The sequence below is a fragment of the Zalophus californianus genome, chromosome 6, assembly GCF_009762305.2.
Source record: "Zalophus californianus isolate mZalCal1 chromosome 6, mZalCal1.pri.v2, whole genome shotgun sequence".
Taxonomy (NCBI): domain Eukaryota; kingdom Metazoa; phylum Chordata; class Mammalia; order Carnivora; family Otariidae; genus Zalophus; species Zalophus californianus.
Genome location: NC_045600.1, coordinates 26,949,969 through 26,974,860, shown reverse-complemented (window position 1 = coordinate 26,974,860; position 24,892 = coordinate 26,949,969). Strand labels below are relative to the sequence as shown.

Here is a 24,892-nt window from a genome sequence, read left to right as displayed (position 1 = left end):
GACAGCACAGAAATCAGGGTGGAGATGAGAGGAAGTGAATGAGAAGGGGTGAGAATGACAGAGGAGCACACAGAGGAGGAAGGGAAGCTGCTTACCTCATGAATGGACACACCGTAATTGTGCTCATCTCTCAAGGATGCGGAATTGTTGGTGGGGTTGTCGTACTCATCTCGGGGCACTATTTGAAGGGTGTGTGGCTGTCCACAGGTCAACACCAGAGTAGAAAAATGGCACACTATTTTGGTCTTGGAAGGAACCACCATTCCTGGAACAGACAATGGAATCTAATCCTTAGAGGGGAGCTTTCCAGAGCACAAAGATCTCCTCAATCAGTGAGTCCCAGGGAGCTGGGCCCCACCCAATTCCTAGGGATAAACACCACCATTAAGAGGACGAGAAAAAGAAAGAAAAAGAGATTCATTCCAATGAACTGGGGGGACTCATTTTCACAAATTTCCAACTATTGCTGTGCTAAACAAAATGAGAAAAGGACTCATAGGAAACAGAACTGAGAGTTCCATAGTGCCTACAGTCCCACTGGGAACCTACAAGTGAGGCAGGCCTCAGAAATAAGTGCTAAACAACCACAAAACAAAGAAACAAGCAAACAAAACAAAACAAAACAAAAAACACACAGAAAAAAACCCCTGAAACACTTAGGTGCAAATCTAAGGACAAATGTACAAGACTCCTATGTTGAAAACTACAAAATGCGTATGAAAGAAATGAAGAGGTCTGCATAAAGTCAGAGGTTACCATGTTTATGAACTGGAAGATTCAACATAGAGAAGATGTCAATCCTCCCCAAGTAATATACAGGTTTAATACCATTCTTCTCAAAATCTCAGTGAGAGTATTTGTAGATATAGAAAATAGTGTTCTAAAATTTGTATGGAAAGAGAAAGGATCTAGAGTAGCAAATAACAATCCTGAAAAAGAGTAAAGTAAGTTTACCCAATTTCAGGATTTACTGTATAGCCAGAGTAATCCAGATTCTGTAGTACTGATGGAGGGACAGACCCATAGATCAATGGAACAGAACAGAGGACCCAGAAATAGACCCCTGCAAATATGCCTAACCTATCTTTAACAAAGGTACAAAAAAAGCAATGTAATAGGGGAAAGATGGTCTTTTCAACAAATGGTGCTGGAACAACTAGACATCTATAAGGAAAAAAAAATCTTGACACAGTATACAAAAATTAACCAAAAATGGATCACAGCCTTAAATATAAAATGTAAAACTTCTCGGGAAAAAAACAGGAGGAAATCTTCAGGATCTAGAACTAGTCAGAGTTCTCAGATACCTAAAGCATGATCCTTAAAAGAAAAAAATTAATAAATTGACTTCATCAGAATTAAAAACTTTTGCTTTGTGAAAGATCTTGTGAAGGGGATAAAAAGAAAAGCTAAAGACTGATAGAACAGGGGTGCCTGGGTAGCTCTGTCAGTTATCAGGTGATCAGGCCATGATCCTGGAGTCCCGGGATCGAGCCCCACATCAGGCTCTGCAATCAGCAAGGAGCCTGTTTCTCGTTCTCCCTCTGCCTCTCCCCACTCGTGCTTTCTCGCTCTCAAATAAAATAAAATCTTAAAAAGAAAAAAGGATAGAACATATTTGGAAACTATATATATATAACAGAAGACTAGTATGTTGAATATATAAAGAATTCTCAATAGTAAAAACCAAAAACATCCAATTAGAAAATAGGCAAAAGACATTTCACCAAAGAAGATACACAAATGGCAAATAAGCACATGAAAAGATGTACAGCATCATTAACCATTAGGGAAATGCAGATTAAAACTACCACATCCTTGGGATGCCTGGGTGGCTCAGTCAATTAAGCGTCTGCCTTCAGCTCAGGTCATGATCCCAGGGTCCTGGGATTGAGCCCCACATCGGGCTCCCTGCTCCGCAGGAAGCCTGCTTCTCCCTCTCCCACTCCCCCTGCTTGTGTCCCCTCTCTCGCTGTGTCTCTCTCTGTCAAATAAATAAATAAAATCTTTAAAAAAAAAAATACTAAGTGTGTAACTACCATATGACCCAGCAATTATATTCCTGGGCTTACACCAAAAGAAATGACAATGTATGTTCACACAAAAACCTGTGCATGAATTCTCATAGGTTTATTCATCACAGCCCCAAACCGAAAACAACCGAGATGTCCTTCAACTGGTAATGGTAAAACAAACTATACGGTACATTCACATTGTGGAATACTTCTCAGAAATAAAAAGAAACCAACTACTGGTACACTCAACAACTTGGCTGAATCTCCAGGGAATTAGACTGAGTGAAATATAATTCCATTTATTAAAGATTTTATTTATTTGAGAGAGAGAGAGAGCACAAAAGTGGGGGGGAGGGGCAAAGGAAGAGGGAGAAGCAGACTCCCTGTGGAGCAGGGAGCCCCCCGTGGGGCTCAATCCCAGGACCCGGAGATCACGACCTGAGCTGAAGGCAGATGCCTAACCAACTGAGCCACCCAGATGCCCAATATAATCCCATTTATATAACATTCTTGAAATGACAAAATTATAGAAATGGAGAAGAGATTAGTGGGCTGCCAGGGGTTAAGAAACAGGTGGGTGGGGGAGGGAAAATGTGTGGCTATAAAAAGGTAAGGATCCTCGGGGTGATGGAAATGTTTCGCACCTTGACTGTATCAATGTTAATAACCTGGCTGTGATACTGTACTTTAGTTTTGTAAGATCTCACAACCATTGGGGGAAACTGGGTCAAGGGTACACCAGATCCCTCTGTATTATTTTTTAAACTGCAGGAGAATGTACAATTATCTCAAAATGAAGAGTTTAATATTAATTTAAAAATAAAAGGCTGAGACATATTGTAAGGATATGAACTGTTCTCCACTGGCGGCAAGGAGGTGGGGTGACGATAATTCCTGTGGAAAGGAGTCTGTGGGTGAGTCACTGAAGTAAAGGAGGAGATACGTGGAGAGGGATGCGGCTTGGGAGCCACCTTGTCCACAGCTTTCCACTGTTATAAGAGAAAGAAAACTAAGGACCAGTCAAGCAAAGATACACAAATCTTCTTAAGGCTCCTCTTCTTATCGTTTGACTCCGAAATGTTCCCAAAGTCCTCTCATTTCTGTGGATACCAACCTGGCCAGTACTTAATGACACCCTCAAAAGGAAGCCAAGGCAGGGCACACAGAGCAGACAGGATGGTTAACACACTAAACAGATTTGCTGCAGAATCAGAAGTCAGAAGTTACACCTTTAGGCTTCAAAGTCGGTGAGCATCTATTATCTGGCATAAAGGATATGAGCGGGGAAAAAGAGTAAAGAGAGAGGTCTCAATTCTTAGATATCAGCAGTGTGGGCACTCAGCCATGAGAAGGAAAATGCATACGGGCAGTAAGTGTGGAAGTTAGGGTCAAGGGGCTTTTACTTGAAAAGATTTCAAAAAGCAGAAGAATTTACCTTTTGTCTATTCTGGCACCCATACCCCTTAAGAACTTACTAGGCTGATGACCCAGCAATTCCACTCCTAAAGAAATAAAACCATATGTCCACACAAGAACTTGGACACAAAAGTTCACAGCAGCCAAAAGCGAAAACAACCCAAATGTCCATCAGCTGACAAATGGATAAATAAAAGGTGGTATATCCATACAATAGAATGTCATTTAGCAAGAAAAAGAAATGAAGCACTGATTCAAGCTACAGCATCAATAAACCTTAAAAGCATTATGCTAAGTCAAAAAGGCAGTCACAAAAGGTCATATATGTTATGACTACACTTATATACAATGTCTGGAGTAGGCAAATCTACAGAGTAGGTAAATGGTTACTTAGGGATGGGGAGGTTTGGGGTAAATGGGGAATGACTGTTAATGGGTACCGGATTTCTTCTGGGGGTGATGAAAATGCTCTAAAATGGACTGCAGTGCCAACTGCACCACTCTAAATTTTTTTTTTTTTAAAGATTTTATTTATTTATTTGACAGAGAAAGACACAGCGAGAGAGGGAACACAAGCAGGGGGAGTGGGAGAGGGAGAAGCAGGCTTCCCGCGGAGCAGGGAGCCTGATGAGGGGCTCGATCCTAGGACCTTGGTATCATGACCTGAGCCGAAGGCAGACGCTTAACGACTGAGCCACCCAGGTGCCCCACAACTCTAAATTTTTAAAACCATTTAACTGTATATTTTAACTGGATGGATGATGCGGCGTGTGAATTAAATCTTAATAAAGGTATATTTTTAAAAAGCAAGAAAGAAACACACAGGAAGGAAGGGATGGAGACAGGGAGGAAAAAAAGAAGAACATACCAGGCTGAAAAATCTTATAGTAGGGACTGTAGGCCACATTTAATCCACCAAGCTTCACCGAGATTTCATAACGCCCCGCCCTGCGCACAGTGAAGGCCACCTTGACCACGTTGGAACTGGGCTCCTGGAGGACTTCCTGGGTCACTGGAATTTCCACTGCCAGCTCAACATGAGAGATGTGAACTCTCAGTCCCACCGGCCGATGTGCGGGGAAAGGCTGCCCGTTCTTGTAGAATAACTGCGGTGCGAGGAGACGAGGGGCACTTGTTAGTGAGCAGGAGGAGACAACTGTTTCCCACCTAATTTGAGAGAGTGTGGGGAGGCACGAGGTAGCTGGCAAATCCCAGTACCCACCGTTCCTACAGTCCTCCCCACAGACACAGAGAGAAACACCACACCTCAGAGAAAACACCGAATCGTGAACAAATTCTTAACTTGTTCAGGAGACAGGGATAAAAGATACTGCTGAATCCACTTCAACTTGATATTTCTGAACCACAAATGCTGTCCCCTCTGTGTACCCGGCCCTTCTTACTCTATTACCACTGCTCACCCAAACGTGAAGGTAAGTCAGTGGGTGCCACTGGTGCTGAGTGAGCTGAAGCACCAGGTAGGGCTGGGGGAGGGGGGCAGGCAGGCAAACTTTTCTGTAAAGGGCCAGAGAGTACATATTGTGGCTTCGTGGGTCATACACAGCTACTCGACTCAACTGTGGTTAACTACTTAAGTGTAAAAGCAGGCCCCAGGCAATACAGGAAGATGAATGGGTGTGGCTGTGTTCTAATAAAACTGTATTTACAGACACAAGAGGTGGGCCTGATTTGGCTCCTCAGGCTATAGTTTGTCAACCCCCAATCTATGACACCTATTCTTTCTGGTGATATTTTTTCTTCTTTTGAAAAAGTAACATTAAGCTTTATGCATCTTCAAAGCTAAGCACCTACTAAACCAAAATGATAAATTCATGACCCTTCCAGGTAGTAACAATTACTAAGTCCCTAGGAATGACTGAAAAACAAGGAAACATGTTAACATTCCAGGCCAGCACTACTTTGGAAAGCAAGTGGTTCAGAAAACCCAATGGGTATGGAGACAGAAACATTCCCTTACATGCACTCGGAAGGCCATGCTGTGGCCCACCTCATAGGGGTCCTTCCAATCCCAGGAGACTTTGCAAGACCGGGGATCCAGGTAATTTCCCCGCACGTAGTCATAAATAGTCCGGTCCCCTCTGCGCTCACGGTCCTCATTCTGGAGGAAGCTGACTATGCGTGCAGCAAGCTCAAAGAGGAACTTAATTGTGAAGAAGAATGCAACCACAGACACTGTGATCCCACCTATGTAAAAGAGAACACACATACCACTTGCCAGTTATACATCAGAGCTTCTCATTGTGGAAAAGGCCAGTCATCTTTTAAAAATTAAAAGAAGTCAGGATGAGAGAACAAGACTGCCAAAGAAACATCGTAGTGGGTTACTACCTCTGTGGGTGAAGAGAAGAACTTCTAAGATATTTATTTATTTATTTATTTATTTATTTAGAAAGCATGCGCAAGCAGGGGGAGGGATGAGGGAGAGGGAGAGAGAATCTCAAGCAGATGCTGTACCGAGCGCAGAGCCCAATGCAGGGCTTGATCCCACAACCCTGAGATCATGACCTGAGCTGAAACCAAGAGTCAGATGCTTAACTGACTGAGCCACCCAGGGGCCCCAAAGACAGGAACTTCTATAGCAGGGGTTGGAAATTACAGGCCAAATCCCATCTGCTGCCTATTTTTGTAAATAAAGTTCTATTAGAACCCTGCCTCATCTCTTCATTTACATACCGTCTAGGGCTGCTTTTGCCCTAAACCGGCAGAATTCAGTAGTTGTGACAGAGCCTGTATGGCCTGGGAAGCCAAAATATTTACTCTCTGGCCCTTTACAGAAAACGTCTGCTGACCCTGGTTCTATACCATGGGCCACACAGAATGCCCACCCCGTACTTTCCTGCATGGGCTAGGCCCTCACAAAAGTCCTAAAAAGAATGTGAATTCTATTCCCCCCATTTGAAAGTCCTCCCTTCTCTTGTCCACTTGGCAAAAGCCTTCCCCGATCCTCACCTGCATTAGGGGTTCCCCTTCTGGGCTCCCTCAGACTCCTGCCCATTCACTTGTTATAGCTCTTCTCCCCCTTGACCATCTCCCCATTCATGGTATGAACTTCTTGAAGACAGATTTTTGCCTTATTCAACTTTGACTCGGCAGGAAACACTGCCTGGCACGGACCAGAATTACTCAATAAATATTTCCCAAATGAATGAACTCCACTGTCAGCTCTGTGAAGGTACATTCTGGCACGAGTAGAACTATTTCTAAGTCTATTTTCAAGAGGAAAGGGATAGACAGGGAGGCAAAACGGATGCAGCAACCCTAACAAGAAGATAACAGAGACAGCTCTTCCCATAACATACCAATAACGTAAAACATCAGGTCCCTTCAATGCCGACAGACAGCGAGGATCACAGCTGCAGCTGCAAAAGAAAACCTGTTTAGTTTTTTCTTCAACTCTTCCCGACAGCCATCTCAGGGAGAGACAAAGAACATATGGCTTGAGTTGACTGACTCGAGCCTTACTATCCCTGTCCTGTCTCTAGCCTGACAGGTGCCCTATGACAAATTGTGGCCAAACAGTCACTGCATCTTCACTCCTTCTAAAGACTTCCAATCTATGACCACCCTAGGAATACCACAAACGGCCACTTGCTTTAGTGCTAATTACAAAATGCAATAACATGGCTTTCATCTTCTTAGATCCAGGGCCCCAAGACAGTTTCCCTCCCCCTTGCCAAGTAGTGCTAATTAACACAAGCAAAGAGGATAATGGAATCACTTTCCCCTTCTATTTTCCTCTAGAAGTAATTCATCTGAGTGGAAATAGCTATATCAAACGTGGATTTTTTGAAAGCAAGTATTATTATCATCATGTTGGCATTATATAATTAAAGCGAACCATGGGGCATCCCAGTAATAAGCAGTGGGCACACAGGAGAAGTCATTTTTGCTGTTAGTAGTCAGACAACAGGTCCTATGGAAGAGGAGCTCAGCAGAAAGGCCAAGGACAGGAACAAAAGAAGGAGACTATATTTCTCCTAAGTGATGCCTGTTAAGGTCAGAACAATTCAAACAGAGGCCAGAGTTTGAGGGGAAACTTTCACTGTTATTAAACTTGTTTCCAGAATAAGACTTCAATCGTCGTTACTTGTTTGAACCACCCAAGGTATTACCAAGGAAAAATGCAATGTACATTGACATTGGTATCTTATCACCAGGTTCCGACCTTGGTATAGGCTATAAAAGCTCTCCATTCTACAATGTGGTGAATTCATGCTTTTCAAGTCAATGTATATAAAGGTTATCAACGTTAGCTCAATCCAGCACCTTTTATCAGCACTAGAATATTACTTAAATCCACGCAGGGAACATTAGCACAGTCAATATCCATGGATTAAGCTGCTCCCCGAAGGGTCTATTATAAAGAGACAATATATAGACTCCAAATTTGGGATCATAACTACTGAGCCCCCTTCCCAAACAAGTATCTCATCTCCTGGGACCTTATGCTGAAAGCTGCTTTCATCTCTCAAAAAAGTACCAAAAAAGCAACTTCCAGGATGCAGATGACTTCCTAGATGACTTGCTAGAACCCAGACTGGCAGTTTAACTGTCTGAAGTACTCCCTTAGTTGGACGTCATCCAATCGGATCCTGGACATGAAAATCTGGTCTTTAGCAAAGTTCTAACACTCCGCAGAAAATAAAGTGCATGTGGTGACGTTATAGGACTTGTGGTGTCAAGTCTCTTACTGCTTGGAAGAACAAGAGCCATGCCAGATTTATGGCACACATGAGGGCCGGGAAAATTCCAATGCGCTATCTCTGACAACTACGACAACCTTTTCTGGGAGAGGCAAGTGGACAAGCAGTAAGTCAGAGGCCTGCAGACCAGTTCCAAGGCTGCAAGTGTGTGACGTGGCCAGGCTTCAGAAATCTCCTTGCTATAAAAAGAGCTGAGGTCTAGTCATTACTATGGCACTGTCTCCTTCAGTGTGGTAGGACTTCAATCTAACACTCCACAGCCATCAGGACTCTAAAATCAAACAGTATAGCAAAGAGGAAAGTACAGAGGATGAGGGCATGGACTCCCTGGGTTCAAACCCATTCTCCACCACTCACGGTGTGACCATGGACAAGTTATTTCATCTCTCTAGGGAAAGCCAGTTTCCTTATCTATCAAATGGGGTGTATCTGCGTATACCGCGCAGGGGTGTCTGTGAGGATGAAATGAGTTAATGCATGTGAACAGCACAGAATACATCACACGGTGATTTGCCAGTTTGAATTATTATTACACTCGTTCCCAGGAGAGGTAGCAGCATCACTGTCCCTCTGCATCAGAGCCAGTAGGAAACTCTGGGAACCTCCCTGCTGGCCCACATTTTCTTCAATGGGAAATGCATCAGAGTTACAAAAGGCATGGCTTTTCTCACTGTACTTCAAATCTCTGCCTACATGGAAGTTCTTCATACTATTCTAATTTTATATCTACCCATCTCTCAACTGGTCACATTTTGAACTTGCCTTCCTTCTACGTTTTCCTCCTGTCTTGTTCCTCTTGAATGCTGTCACAAACCTTCCCATCTTTGTCAGTCAGATCACTTTTGTTCCAGATTTCACTTCCATTCTGTTAGCATTTTCTGTCCTCTTCCTGACCCCAGCAAGGCTCTCTCTGCTCTGTCTCCACCCCCACCCCCGCCCACAGCATTCCCCTTGGCCCCATCTCCCACAGTCCCTTGTTTTCATCCTATGATCTACCTGACTCGAGTCCTTTCCACCTTTACATCTAAGCTCTGAAACGTCCCATTTCCATGCTTTGCAAAAGTCCCTTCGTCTGCCTAGACTATCCACTCCCCTCCCACGTCTCCATCCATGGGAAATCTCCTAACCCTAAGTCTAGGGAAAATCCTGTCTCCCCTCCCTGAAATCTTCCCTCAGTCTCAATTGAGAAATTCCATCCCTCCTCCGAATGCCCACATTATTATTTATCTTATAGAAATTTATATTCTCTTTCATTTTAGTCCCATGTTTGTTTTATTTTCCATTTCAGAGTGGTAAATAACAGGAGGCAAAGACTAGTCTTCAAAATTCTCCACGGCATCCAACGTAATTGCATATAGTAATTGCAAAAAATATGAAAGAAATATCTGAATGGATATGGTCCAATGTCTGTTCTTTCCTTTGTCCAGAATGCCTAAGGATCAGGAATTTTCTAGATGTGACCTCCTTTCCGATACAGTTTTTAAAGACTTCTCTAAGTGGCAGTACATTCACTTGAGCCAAGGATTATAAACTCTTCAGACCACAAGTTACCAGTTTACTGTAGTTCTGCAAGTCTGTACCAAATACCTACAACCAGAGTCAGAGGTTCTCATGCATGGCACGGTATCTGGTTTTATGGTTCTATCTTCCTAATCTTGAGCATTTATTTTTCTAGAACAGTTTCTATAGCACCCTCCACTTTCTGCTGCTCACGCTTCTTCTTCATAAAATTATCTTGCAACTCTTCCCGAGTCTAATTCAAGCACAAAGAAGCAGTATGTTAAGCCTCTGCCACACTAATTCATTCCATTCGGCTACACGAGTATTTTGTTTTCAAGTTCATCTCCTTAGTATCTTGCTTTTATACAATTCAGCAAACTGTGATTCTCTAAGCTAGCAGAATAACAGTAGTAGTAAAGTAATATTCACTCCCTGTCCTTAAAGTCACTTACAATAGGTGAAGCACTAAGTGCTTATATGTGTTAGCCTAAGTAATTGTCTCCCTAACAATTTGGTAAAATAAACACTATTATTCTCATTTTATAGAGTAAAAAAAACATACACACAAAAAAGCTGGGCTTGGAAAGTTAACTTGCTGAACATCTCCCAGCTGGTTAAGTGACAGAGCTGAGACTCAAGCCTGTGCCTAACTGAAACCTAATGTTCTAAGCCTCACATGACACTAAATCATGACAAAGGATGGAGTCATAGCAACAGAGAGGTATTTGGGAAGAGGAAAGACGAAAAAAACAGGTAAAACAACGTATGAAAAACATTACCTAATCTTACTGTGAGGCGTCCCACCATGAGGTTAAAATTAGAAAAATAAATGCTTATGGCCTTTTTAAAATCTTTTGAAATAAAAATAAAGCATGACAAAGGAAAATGGAATGCAGTACCAATTATCTAATGCAGAAATATCACTTGCTTACTAAAAGATCCTGGGCAAGTTGCTTAATACTACAGTACTTTGGCTCACATTACCTATAAAAGGCGGAGGTGGGGGAATACTTGAAAGTGCCTGTCTCAAGGCAATGTTAGAAAGTTGACTAACATATATCTAAAACTCTGCTTTTTTAGGAATCTAAAGATTCATAATTACAATATTAAATAAATTTTAGCCCTGCCTTTAAAGACCAGTTGTGAAAAAGTCATTTCCCAGAAACAGAGAATTGATTTCTTCATCCTCAGAGGTGCTCTAGGGGTGGGAAGAAGTGGCGGGGGGGGGGGGGTCAGATTCTAATTGCAACTGTGCACTTCAACAGCTATCCCTTGCTGGAAAGGCTGAGGAACTGGTCACTGAGTCCATGTTCTGTATCCCAATAACAAGTGAATCTGAACTACTCTACGCTCTTACCTTTAAACGAGGGCCCATGTTCTGAGAACCAAGTGGAACACTCCTATTCACCAAAGCAGGCAACTTCTGGGACCATTCACCTTGTCTTCCAACCTCCACAGGAAAGAAAATTGCTGCAAGGTCACCGGAAAGTGTCTGTCCATCAGACATTCATTGAGGAGGTGTCACAGAAGCAGAGGGTCAATATTTCTGGAATGAACTGGATGAATTCCAGGGTGGAGAAATATAGCCCCAGAAGCTATTATCCTGGACTTCTCTCTAGGGCAGGGTCCAATCGCCTGCCAAAGGATGCGTCTGTCCTCCTGTCCCAGGATCCTATTCAACAGAGAACAAAAGGGTCAGTGGAAGAGGTTTTTATTTCCGAAAGAGAATGCCTGGAAAACAACAAAGAGGACATAGATAGGACGGGCAGAGGGAACTCTGGGGCCCTAAGAATAAGCAAGGCCTGGTAAACCTCGACCAAGCCTTCCCAATTAGAACTCCACAACAAAAGGCAAGTGGCAGCCTCACTGCCTTAACTGTGTCACTCCCCAAAAGGAAGCCCCAGCACTGCAGTCGATTCTAATCCTTCAAGAGAAGCAACAAGGGCACAAATTTAAAGAGTGAGCCTTGGGGCGCCTGGGTGGCTCGGTCGTTAAGCGTCTGCCTTCGGCTTGGGTCATGTTCCCACGGCCCTGGGATCGAGCCCCGCATCAGGCTCCCTGCTCACTTCTCCTTCTCCCTCTGCCCCTCCCCTTGCTTGTGCTCTCTCTCAAAGAAATAAATAAAATCTTTAAAAAAGAAAAAAATAAAGAGTGAGCCTCATCACTACCACATGCCCAGTTCCAGTTTAATGGGGTTGGAGCACAGGGTCTGGGAATAGGGTGAAGAGAAACGAGACCACAGGACAGGCGGGGCCACGTTACAGAGGGCCTCATTATGCCATAGAAGCGATCAAGGTAATACTCCCTTGGAAAGGGAAAACCACCAACAAGCTTTAAAACCTAACCCATCTGTCTATGCAGGCTGCTCCCTTTGAGCCCATGTCTGCATTTCCAAGACATGGTGAAACAACATTGATTTTACTTTTTTAAGGAGTAAAATTTACTTTTCTGAGTGGGGGAAAAATGTGAACTTTCAAGATAAAGTAAGTAAAGTCTAGTAAAGTCAGTGTGTAACTCAAAGACATTCATAAACTAAAAGTAACAGAAAGGGGGGTATGGCAAAGCATACACAAACAGCCACCATAAAACAAATGCGAAGAGACTACTCATCACTAAAAAAAAAAAAAAGAGAGAGAGAGATTCTCTTTCCACATGGTGGGAACTGTGTTCAGGGCTTCATATATATTAACTCACATCCACAGATAAAATTATCCCTATTCTGCAGATGAGGAAATTGAGGTACTTTCGCAAGATAACGCACCATAAGTAGTAGAGGTGAGTCAAACCCAGACAACCTGGACCCAGAATCCATGCTTTTTAAGGACTATCCTACTGTCTCCCTACCCTGGGAAACCAAGAAAGAAAAGCCACAATGCTAGTAAGAACAGCAGAATGGAATGAGTGACGGCCAACAGATCAAACAAGTTGGCAAACTTTTATAATTACAAATAAACAATATATATATTTATTTTGAAATATGGTGATAGAATTGCCAAGTACATGAGCCAAAAGCTAGGTCAACTAGCAACTGGAACCAGATTAAAGGATCCACAAACAAGATAAGAGTTATATAAACTATAGGAGCTCCATTAGAATGTTATCTAAGCATTAAAAAATGACACCTTTTAAGGAGTAACGAAAGAAATTTCTCACCAAAAAAATGCTAAATAAAAGGCAAGCACAAAATTAGTTGCATAGCATGAGCCCAATTTTTAAAATGTTACATAAACAAAACTAGACGGAACAACACAAAAATATTAATAGTCATCATCTCTTGGCGTTTGGAATTATAAATAATTTTTATTTTCTACCTGTACCTTTCAGTGTTTTCTAAATTCTTACTGATATAAGAACATATTAAACGTTTCTATTTCTGGAGAACATATAACTTTTGGGGAGAGAACAGGCAAGTTATCCTTTTTTCAAACAGGGAAAGAGCATAAAAAATTAGCTAAAAATAACAGAATGTACTGAAATTTTATTTCTATTCATTATGATCTTAATGGGTCTCCAGCCCTGTAATCAGCTATTTGGTTATTAAATTAAGGAACTCCCAGTTCTTTTTTTTAATAGTGGTTTTTAAAAAAGATTTTATTTATTTATTAGAGAGAGAGCAAGCAGCTGCAGAGGGAGAGGGAGGGAGCAGACTCCCTGCTGAGCAGAGAGCTGGATGTGGGGCTTGATCCCAGGACGCTGGGATCATGACCTGAGCCGAAGGCAGACGCTTAACCAACCAAGCCACCCAGGCGCCCGAATAACTCCTAGTTCTAATACCATTTTTACCGCACCCCACCATGAACTACCATGCCTACCCCTGATGATGCTTCATTCAGTGTCTCTAGTAAGCCTGAAAATTCAACTCAAGCACCATCCCCTTCCTGGTCCAATTCTCAGGCCCCTCTGAGGACTGCCCCCATGCCACACAGAACCAATGACTTGTTCTGCTGTGATACTCCTGTGCTGAAAATACCTCTATTATAGCATTTATTAGTCTGTATTGTAATTATTTGTTTATACAGTAGTCTCTCCTAATGAATTCTGGGGTCTCTGAGGACACTGACGGGTCTGACTCATCTTTGTCTTCCAGTAGCTAGTATATTGTTCAGTTTATCTCAGTCTGTACTTTGATAAGTGCCCCCATGAGATTCCTACACACATTAAAGTCTGAGAAGCTTGGTCTAGGCTCCAGGGCAGCCCCTCTGGGAAGCAACCCGATACTCTGTATCTCCAACAGGCTCACAGGGAGTGTTGATGCTGCTGGTCTGCAGATCATGCTTTCGGGAGCAAAGGTCTAGAGCAGGAGTTGGCAAACTACAGCCCGCAGGCCAAATCCAGATAGTCGCCTGCTTTGAAAAAAAAAAAAAAAAGATGAACACAGCGAAGTTCACTTGTTTACATACGGTCTATGACTACTTTTGCACCACAAAAGCAAAGCTGAGTAGCTGCAGAGACTTAGGGTCTACAAAGCTTTTCTATCTGACCCTTTACAAGAAAAGTTTACTCCTCTCTAGCATAGAGGTGTCAGTCTTAAAGCTGCATAACTGCTTTGTAAATGAACTCGTTTTTATAAATCAAAAAAGCATAAAATCATTTTCTTCCAGTTCTCCTGTCCCCTCTTAGGAAAAGAGCTATAAAACTGGCAACATTATGCAAATATTTCTCCTAATTTCAACTGCTGTTTAAAAGTTTTATGCCTCCCATACCCCAAAGTCAGATTTTATACAATCATTTCCCAAAGTACGTGTTTCTACAATTATGTCTGCATTTCATCAAGGCTATAATTTCCTAAAACCAGTACCTCAGGGACCAATCCCATATCCAGGTTTCTAAAATTATTACAATACATATTACTGACTCAGTGTCTACTTTTAAAATGCTATTATAAAAAGCCGTGAAAAAAAAGGACGTGAAAATCCACTTTGGAATTTTGGTGAGGAAAGAAAGAAGCAGTGGCAGCACACAATCACCCAACTATCGCCCATGGAGTCCCACAGAGAAAGACAAGACGAAAGAAAGATGTTGGCTTTGAAAGATGGAGTCTTTAGAATTCTCTATACAGAAGCACCAGCCACAAGTCCAGGAAAATCAACTTTGAAAAATCAAATCATTCAATTAACAAAGGTCCACAGTTTAGAGTGACCTAAGGAAGGTTCCAAAAATTAAAGTACACCATCAGGTACTTTAGATTATTAGTTTATATTTTCCTTTGCTTAATTTCAGCCTTGGTTTATTCTCCCCCAAATCCCACCATAAGAGACTGCCCTCCCCCATCAAGTTTATTCTCTTGAGATATTTATACAGTTGTGTATTCCTGCTATCTCAGTTCAGCCAAGTTATACAGTTTTCATTTATATTCTTTCCTCATCAGTCAGCCCCTCCAGTCTCTTAATCATTCCTGTGGGTCTTCTGTGAACTCTCTCCAGCTGGTCCCCAGCGATCTGGTAATGAGGTGCCTCCAACTGACTGCAGCCTTCCAGGAATAGCCTCGTTAGAACAAAGATGAGCTCACCCTCCTCGGGTCCGTGACATAATACTCCTGAGTAGACAATCCCCCACATCACAGCAAGCTAGGATACTGCCATATTAGACTGTAACCCTGTCCCACGCCTCCCAGATTTGGGCATTGGGGCAGGCCGATGTGCTGGAAGCCTGAGGACAAATGGCATGAGTTCCTGAAGCAACTATTCACTAGAGGTGAGGTGGGTGGGGAGAAAAAGGTGTTTTCACCTTTTTCTCAGAGGTAATAAAACACAGGTAATAAAACAGAATGCAAAATTTGCATGAATTTCTAAAGGTAAAATATGGGTATGTTCAAAATATGCAGATACTTGATACCGGAGGCAGAAAGGCTGCTCGGGGCTCTGCTCCCAGCCCCCAAAGGGTTACATGCCCACGATCCTCTACGACCAGAGAGAGGTATTGAACTGAGGTTTGAAAAACACTACAATCCCCACTCAACTTATGGTCTATTACCCCACTACCACCCATCCCATATACTCACATTTTAAATAAAATTGTTTTTTCCACTATGTCCCCCCAGCCCTGGATATCTGTATTTTGTCTTTGCCTAACATAATTTGTTAAAACAGTGTTTAGTTTTAGCAAATTCACAGTAATTCACCGGCTGTAATCCACCAACATCTTCAGGTTCTTCTGTAAGGTTCATTCTTCATTCATTTCATATTTTTTGAGCATTTGCTGTCTGCCAGACTGTGTGCTAAAAGCTAAGGTAACAAGGATAAATAAGACAGGGTCTTTTCTTAACTTTGATGAACTCAAAGTGGGAGATGGGCAAGACAATGTGGCAAGTACAACAAAAATAGGAATAAACAACGTGTGGAGGGCAAAGGAAGGAGAAAGGTAACTTTGCCTGAGAGTGGAGAAGTATTGAGGGGGCTAGAGTATGCATCATTTCCCAGTCAGAAGCAACAGGATTAGTGACCTGTGAGGTCAAAAGATAAAAGAGAGCAAGAAGCCAAGGACAAATCGGGATTTTCTACGCTTGGGAGCCTGGATGAACGGTGGTGGTGAATTAAGGAGGCAGAGCCAATGCGTAGGGAACGATATGAGTACAGAACTAAGTTTGAAGTGTCTATGAGATATCCAGGTAAATATATTCACAAGACCAATGGAAATAAGCATCTGAAGCTATGGAGATACTAGTATCCTGCAGGCAGTTAGAAGACAGGAAATGAAAAAGGACTGCCATGCAAAACAAGCCAACCAAGAAAAAGACCAATTATGGAACCACGAAGGGATCAACCTTAAATGTACCCCCCACCCCAAAAAAGGAGCTAGCAAAGAGTGAAAAGGAACAATCAGAGAAGAGGAAAAAGCTGTATAAGTAAGTAGTTTACTGGAGGCAAAGGGAAGTATTTCTAGAAACTGGTAGTCACAGTATTAGAACGAGTAAAGACTTGGGCACAAGGGGGAGTTCAAAATCAGCCCGCAGGTTTTTTTTCCCTTGATTATTTGAAACTCTGATTCTCTGATCAAGCACCTTCAAATAAAATGTGTATCTTATTTCCACCTGTTCTCATTAATAATAAAAGCCTTAGCCTAAACTTGATCCAACTTGATAACTAGTAAGCTCTTTGCAACTCAATTCAGGGATACTCATTATTTCAAAATTATTTTAATGCCTATAACAAATTCAGATCTGAATTAATCCGAATCTAGTTTCTAATCCCGCATAAATCACTGGCAAAAAAAAAAACTTCCCCAATCAGCTTTATTGAGGTATAGCTTATATATAGTAAAAGTCACCAATTTAAAGTAAGCAATTAGAGCTTTGACAATTGTATACGGTTATGATATAAAATACAATCATGGGGCGCCTGGGTGGCTCAGTCAGTTAAGTGTCTGCCTTTGGCTCAGGTCACGATCCCAGGGTCCTGGGATCGAGCCCCGCATCGGGCTCCCTGCTCTGCAGGAAGCCTGCTTCTCCCTCCCGACTCCCGCTGCTTGTGTTCCCTCTCTCGCGGTCTCTGTCAAATAAATAAAACCTTTAAAATAAAGTAAAATAAAGTAAAATAAAATAAAATAAAATACAATCATGATACAGAACTTTCATCATCCCAAAGTTTCCTCATGATCCCCTTGTGCAACCCCTGATGTGCTGTCACTATAGTTTTGCCTTTTACAGATGCCAAATGGCATCATATACAAAATGTAGTCTTTTGTGCGTGACATTTCTTCACTTAGCACAATGCGTTTTATACCCATACATGTCACATTACATGTAGCAGTAGTTCATTCCTCTTTACTGCTGTGTAGTAGTCCATTATAATACAATTCCTTTACCCATTCACCAGCTGAAGGGCATTTGGTTCTATCCAGTTTGGGGCTATTATGACAAAACTGCTGTGAACATTCAAGTATAAGTCTTCTGTGGACACATGTTTTTATTTCTCTTGGGTAAAAAGCTAAGAGTGAGATTGCTGGGTCATATCATAAGTATATATTTAACTTATAAGAAACAATGCTACACTGTTTTCCAGAGCAGCTGTATCATCTTGCATTTCCACCAGCAATGTATGACAGCTCTAATTGTTCACATCTGCCAACACTGGGTACTGTCGATCTTTTAAATGTTATCATTCTAGAACAATCCAACCAGATATAACAATTGTAAATATTTATGCACCCAACATGGGAGCACCCAAATACTTCAAGTAGTTAATAACAAACATAAAGGAAGTAATCGATAATAGTATAACAGTAGGGGACTTTAACACCCCACTTACATAAATTGACAGATTATCCCAAAAGAAAATCAATAAGCAAACAGTGGCTTTGAATGACACACTGGACCAGATGGATTTAACAGATATATTCAGAACATTCCATCCTAAAACAGCAGAATACACATTCTTTTCAAGTGCACATGGAATATTCTCCAGAACAGATCACATATTAGGCCACAAAACAAATTTCTCAACAAATTCAAAAAGATCGAAGTCATACCATGCATCTTTTCTGACCGGAGTGCTATAAAACTAAAAGTCAACCACCTGAAAAAATCTGGAAACAGCACAAATACATGGAGGTTAAATAACACACTACTAAATTTTACCCATTCTAAAAGGTGTGAAGTGGTCTCTCACTGTGGTTTTATTTGCGTTTCCCTAAGGACTAACCATATAGGGTACGTTTTCATGTGCTTATTGGCTATTTGTGACACTTCTTTGGTATCCAATTCTTTTGCATTTTTTAAAATCAAGCTGTTTGGGGCGCCTGGGTGGCTCAGTTGGTTAAGCGACTGCCTTCGGCTCAGGTCATGATCCTGGAGTCCCGGGATCGAGTCCCACATCGGGCTCCCTGCTCAGCAGGGAGTCTGCTTCTCCCTCTGCCCCTCCCCCCTCATGTGCGTGCTCTCTCTCTCTCTCTCTCTCATTCTCTCTCGCAAATAAATAAAATTAAAAAAAAAAATCAAGCTGTTTGTCCTCTTACTACTTAGTTGTTAGAATTCTTTATATATTCTGCAAACAAGTCCTTTACTAGATATGTTTGACAAATATTTCCTGTGGTTTGTTTTTAACATTTTCTTAACAGTGTTATTTAAAGAAAAAAGTTTTTCCTTTGATGAAATCCAACTTATCAATTTTTTTCTTTTAGTTTGTGTTTTTTATAGCCTAACTCAAGGACACAAAGATTTTCTTCTAGAAATTTTATCTAAAAGTTTCACAAAAGAAAATCTCTTGTTAAAATTTTTAACAAAAGTACACATGAAAAGATGCTCAACATCATTCATCATCAGGAAAATGCAAATCAAAACCACAGTATCACCTCATACTGGTCAGAATGGCTAATATCAAAAAGACAAGAAATAACAAATGTTGGTGAGGATGTGGAGAAAAGAGAATCCTTGTGCACTGCTGGTGGGAATGCAAACTGGCGCAGGCACTGGGGAAAATGGTATGGAGGATTCTCAAAAAGTTAAAAATAAGGGGGCCTCAGTGGCACAGTTGGTTAAGCGGTTTCGGCTCAGGTTGGTTAAGTGGTTCCAGCTTGGGTTCAGGTTCGTGAGACTGAGTCCCATGTAGGGCTCTGTGCTCAGCAGGGAGTCTGCTTCAGATTCTCTCTCCCTCTCCCTCTGCTCCTCCGGCTCATGTTCTCTCTACAAAATAAATAAATAAATCTTAAAAAAAAAAAAAAAAAGGGACGCCTGGGTGGCTCAGTTGGTTAAGTGGCTGCCTTCGGCTCAGGTCATGATCTCAGGGTCCTGGGATCGAGTCCCACATCGGGCTCCCTGGTCAGTGGGGAGCCTGCTTCACCCTCTCCCTCTGCCTGCAGCTCCCCCTGCTTGTGCTCTCCCTCTCTGATAAAAAAATCTTTAAAAAAATTAAAAATAGAACCATATGACCCAGTAATTCCACTTCTGGGTATTTACCTGAAGAAAATGGAAATGAATTCAATAAGGTATATGCCCTCCATGTTTACTGCAGAATCATTTACAATACCCAAGACATGGAAGCAACCCAAGCGTCCATCAGTACATGAGTGGATAAAGAAGATATGGTGTGTGTGTATATATATATGCATATGTATGTATGTATGTATACATGTATATGCATATGTACATATGGATGTGTATATATATATATATATATATATATACAATGAAATATCACTCAGCCATAAAAAAGAATGAAATCTTGCCATTCACGGCAACATGACAGACCCCTAGAGGATATTATGCTAAGTGAAATAAGTCAGACAGAAAAAGATAAATACCATAAGATTTCACTTATATGTAGAACCCACAAAACAAAACAAACAGAAACAGACTCATAAATACAGAGAACAAGCTGATGGCTGCCAGAGGGGAGGGGCGTGGGGGATGGGTAAAATAGGTGAAGGAGATTAAGAGGTACAGACTTCCAGTTACAAAATAACTTAAGTCACAGAGATGAAAAATATGCAAAGGGAATATAGTCAATAATACTGTAATAACTTTGTGTGGTGAAATATAATAACTATACTTAACCGTAATAGGCATTTCATAATGTGTGTAATTACCCAATCACTATGTTGTACCTAATACATAGATAATGTTGTATGTCAACTATCTTGAATAAAAAAAGTTTTAACAAGAGTTTTTTAAGCACTGCATGCCCTTTATCTCATTAATTACTCAGTTTTATTATTGCTCTGTTTCTTTCAAATTCAACTCCCCACATTACCAAGCAGCATTTCAATTACAGTCTGTTTCAGAATTTGGAAAGATTTTTATCTTTTAACAGATTTCCCCCTACTCTTTAACCTAATAAATGGCATTTCTAAATGGAGCCAATGTTTTAGTCCCTCAGTTCTCCTCAAATTGACATAAACCCTCTGGACCCCTGATGCTGGGTCTTAAAACAACAAAATTCCAAAAACCATAGCATGCACCTGCAGGTTAAGCCAAGGACAACGAACTATTTGCCCTTCTGCTTTTGAAGAGAAGCTTTTATTTATTTTTTAAGATTTTATTTATTTGAGAGAGAGATAGTGAGGGAGAGAGAGAGTATGAGCAGGAGGGAGAGGGAAAAGTGGGCTCCCCGCCAAGCAGGGAGCCCAACGTGGGGCTTGATCCCAGGACTCTGGGATGATGACCTGAGCCGAAGGCAGACGCCTAACGACTGAGCCACCCAGGCGCCCTGAAGAGAAGTTTTATAAGATCACTCTCACCTGAGAGGAGGCTGGAAACCGTTTTCTTATCATTCACTGGTTAAAGTTAGGCTTATAAAGGTTTAGCTGAGAGAGACAAAAGTAATTCTACATTTCTTTTTTTTTTTAAGATTTTAATTATTTATTTGACAGAGAGAGACACAGTGAGAGAGGGAACACAAGCAGGGGGAGTGGGAGAGGGAGAAGCAGGCTTCCCACTGAGCAGGGAGCCCCATGCGGGGCTCAATCCCAGGACCCTGAGATCATGACCTGAGCCGAAGGCAGATGCTTAACGACTGAGCCACCCAGGCACCCCATAAATCTACATTTCTTAATTCAATCTGGATTCTCTCTGTTGCACCATTCTCTTTAAAACAAACCAGAGTTCGTCTGACTTGAAATGAAGAGGACATATGAAAGCGCAGTTTAGATTCAACTGCCCCCTGGAATAGATTTTGCCATTCTCTGCATAGTTCAGAGAAAAGAGGAAAAAGGGATTCAAAGCCAGTGTGCACAAAACAAGGAAACAAGAGTCAACTTATCATTGCTCATTTTGTAACTTCCTGGGACGTCTGGAGAAAAACAGAAAAACTGGCCAATCTATGCCTGTTGCAGTCTTTCATCTTCATCAAGAAAACAGCAGCTTCAATTTACAACTCTCTCCTAACATGTTTTTTTTTTTCTATTTACCAAACGGAATCTGCTGTGCCTGATTCACAGAATTAGGACAGGCCCCTGTGTTCCCATCCCATGGCAGCTTTTATGCTTAGGTGACCCTGGGCCACTGAATCTTGGCTATAACAGGAAAATTTTAAAACGAATTCCCTGAATCTGACAAGCCGTCTCCCTCAATAAGTCTAGGAAGGTGTTATTTCATTAACTGTGCATGAAGTGGCAGGCAAACGGCCAGATCTACAGCCCAGTGGGATGAAACTGGAATCATCACACACACACTTAAAATCTAACACAATTTCTCCCTCTACTGCCGTCTATTCTACGGTTATTTTTAAAGAAAATAATTTATTTACATCAGAAAAAAAGAGCAATCTTAAATGAGTATTTTATAGCTCTTTGTTTAAGATTCCAGGAAGAAAAACTCAACTAGCCACAGAAATGGCAAACTGAGATGGCTCAATTTGAAGGAGAAACTCAACTTACATAGTATTAAAACAAAACTTTTGTTGACCTAATAATCAATGTTACCAAACAAGATCTATGCATTTCTTCAAATGTGTATTAAAAACTTATTAGATGCCAAACTTATGTTGGACCCTGAGGAGTCCAAAATGAGTAAGATGGTCCCTGACCCCTTAGAAACATACAGTTTAGTACAGAAGACAGACAAGTAAACCAGTTGGTGATAGTCCTGTGTAGTGAAGTCTATGAAGTGAGCACATGGTGTTAGTGGAGCCCAGGAAGGGCCCCTCAATCAGGATTAGCTCTCAGTTTCTCAGGAAACTTCATCCTACCCTCCTGGGAGCAAAGCCAACTCTTCCACCGAGTTACCAGTGTTTGGGGAATTAAGGAGGTACAAAACACTACCTACACAGTATTGTTTATTCTCATGGTCAATGACTTCCTCTCTTCAGCAATGGTCAGAGGGGATTACTGAACCACATACATGGCAGAGAAAAAGCTCACTGGAAACTCCAACCTATTTATCAAAATTGCACAGGGTCTAAATACAATGTGGTATCCTGATTTGGATCTTAGGACACAAAAAGGCTGTTAGTGGAAAAACTTATAAAATCCAAATAAAGTTGTAGTTCAGCTCATGGTATTGTACCAAAGTTAATTTCTTATTAGATGTGACAAATGTACCATGGTTATGTAAGATGTTAATATTAGGGGAAGAACTGGGTGAAAGATACACAGGAACTCTCCACTATTTTTGCAACTTTTCTATAAATCTAAAATTACTCCAAAATAAAATGTAATTTTTTTAAAATTACATCTGGTTCCTCACTTTACATTCTCATTCCCCCCCTAGGATTCTGATCATGCTTCCCTAATCCCTACCCAATCCAGGTAATGCTTGATTAAAACACTTTTTTCAAACCCTTTTCAATCTTTCCTATAAATCATTTACACAGCCCAGCTGGGTTTCCTTCTTCACCAAGACATGAGAAACTAGATCATACTTGGGAGGTTTTAACTTTTTTTTCTTCCTAACAGTTTTACCGCATACACCAGGGGGTATCCTTGGAGTGGAACCTCTCTAAGTGGACAAAGGAGGGGTTAAAATAACCTGGGCCGGATCTCTGGATAAGAGCAAGGGGACCTTGCAGAAAATGTATGTTGTATATTATTAGATTACCTTTACCTGATCTCTGGCCAAAAAGGATAATGAATAGAAAATACAATGAACAGATGTTGACTACTAGCATCTCAACACCAACAGGGAAACTGCACTGAAATGATGCTGCAGCTAGAAGCTCTGAAAAATGTGGTGCAAATCCTTCAACTATCCAAGGTAACAAAAATTCATATTAAAATCATATGGTGTGGCACCTAGGTAGCTCAGTCGGTTAAGTGTCTGACTTTTGATTTTGGCTCAGGTCATGATCTCAGGGTTGTGAGATCAAGCCCTGTGTCCACGCTAAGTGTGGAGCCTTCCTGAGATTCTCTCTCTCCCTCTCTCTCTGCCCTCCCCCAATTAAAAAAAAAAATCATATGGTACAGTTCAATTCAGGCTAAATGACAAAACATATATTTACCAAGACTGTTTGGTTTCTGATAACTAAATGAATACTCATCTCCATCAAACCATAACTTGTAGAACAGGCTTCAGGAGTCCCACCAGGAAAACATCATGGTGATATAACACCATACCAAGGCATCAAGCATGTATGTGCATGCCCCCCCACGGATGCATGTGCACATGTACATACACACAAACTGCAACAAGGCTAAACAACCTCAAGTTTGAAAACTGGGGCACCTGGGTGGCTCAGTCGGTTGAGCGACTGCCTTTGGCTTGGGTCCTGGGATCGAGCCCCGCATCAGGCTCCCTGCTCGGTAGGAGGCCTCCTTCTCCCTCTCCCACTCCCCCTGCTTGTGTTCCCTCTCTCGCTGTCTCTCTCTCTGTCAAATAAATAAAATCTTTAACAGAAAAAAAAATTTGAAAACTACTATATAAAAGAATATTAGTGAAGGCTAAACATTCATGAACCCTTCAAAGAAAAAGAAACCAAAGAAAGATAAATTGAAATTTAAACCTAGGCTATTCAATGACTAAAGTAATTTAAAAAGTAAAATGATATACTAGAATCCATGAAGCTCATTGTGTCTTATTTGTTATATGGTATGTTGTAATATTATATATTACACAACAGTACTCTGACCTGGACCACTTCCATAAAGATGAACAAGTGGAGTAATTCCTATGAAAGAGTTCAATTTGCATGCCTCTGTTGGACGACCTTACCATAATTTAATTTACCTGTTCACAAGTCTATCTCCAATACGGGCCTGAGCTTTTGAAGAGTAACATACACAGAATGGGCCCTTAAAACATGCCTTCTGAATGAGTGAACGTGCAGCAGTAAGTACCTCTGAGGTATCCTTACAAGCCATTTGGTATCAACACCTTAGGAGCAGAACATGCTGTATACTACGTTACATATTTAGAAGGCAGTCAAGTTAACTGAAAAATAATTCATAGCAACTAATTGTTGGGGAAAAAAAACTCATCACGTGAGACATAAAAAGAAGTGCAAAAACTGTAACTTGGAAATGAAGAAAATATCTGTGAATTAGTTTTCTTCCCTTGATGGCAACAAAAGTCAATCTACCTTTAACTTTCTAACATTGAAATACAAGAGTTTTAAACGAATCTTTCATTATCCTTCATTTTATAAAGAAATTTGTTATTAACTTCAATTGGTAAGGAAGACCAATTAGTGAATGGAATGAAGTCCAACCCAATTATGTGTTCAAAACTGTGGGTTGAATGCCTTAAAAAATTCTTTCTCTTCAAGACTGCAGAAAAATACAAAACAACCCTCTTGACTGCTGAGAAGGACTAAAAGTATTTCTTTTGCTCACAAGTATGTAATCAAAAGCAATTACTTTCTGCCCCCACCC

General features: G+C 41.2%; 1 protein-coding gene across 8 annotated transcripts in view; it reads right to left on the bottom strand.

The window, feature by feature from the left end:
- Positions 1 to 24,892, bottom strand: part of AREL1 (apoptosis resistant E3 ubiquitin protein ligase 1) — a 42,066-nt gene that overhangs the window by 14,956 nt on the left and 2,218 nt on the right. For 4 of the 8 annotated variants that reach the window (XM_027570106.2, XM_027570100.2, XM_027570104.2 and 1 more), the window contains exons 2-6: positions 11,013 to 11,327; positions 6,752 to 6,811; positions 5,410 to 5,636; positions 4,300 to 4,537; positions 96 to 265 (exon numbers count right to left, since the gene is read on the bottom strand). In XM_027570106.2, the coding sequence (XP_027425907.2) occupies positions 96 to 265; positions 4,300 to 4,537; positions 5,410 to 5,636; positions 6,752 to 6,767 (651 nt within the window). In that variant the 5' untranslated portion in view covers positions 6,768 to 6,811; positions 11,013 to 11,327. Of the gene's footprint in view, positions 1 to 95; positions 266 to 4,299; positions 4,538 to 5,409; positions 5,637 to 6,751; positions 6,812 to 11,012; positions 11,328 to 13,895; positions 14,002 to 24,892 lie in introns of all 8 variants that reach the window. The other 4 variants (XM_027570101.2, XM_027570102.2, XM_027570105.2 and 1 more) reach the window with 4 other exon arrangements.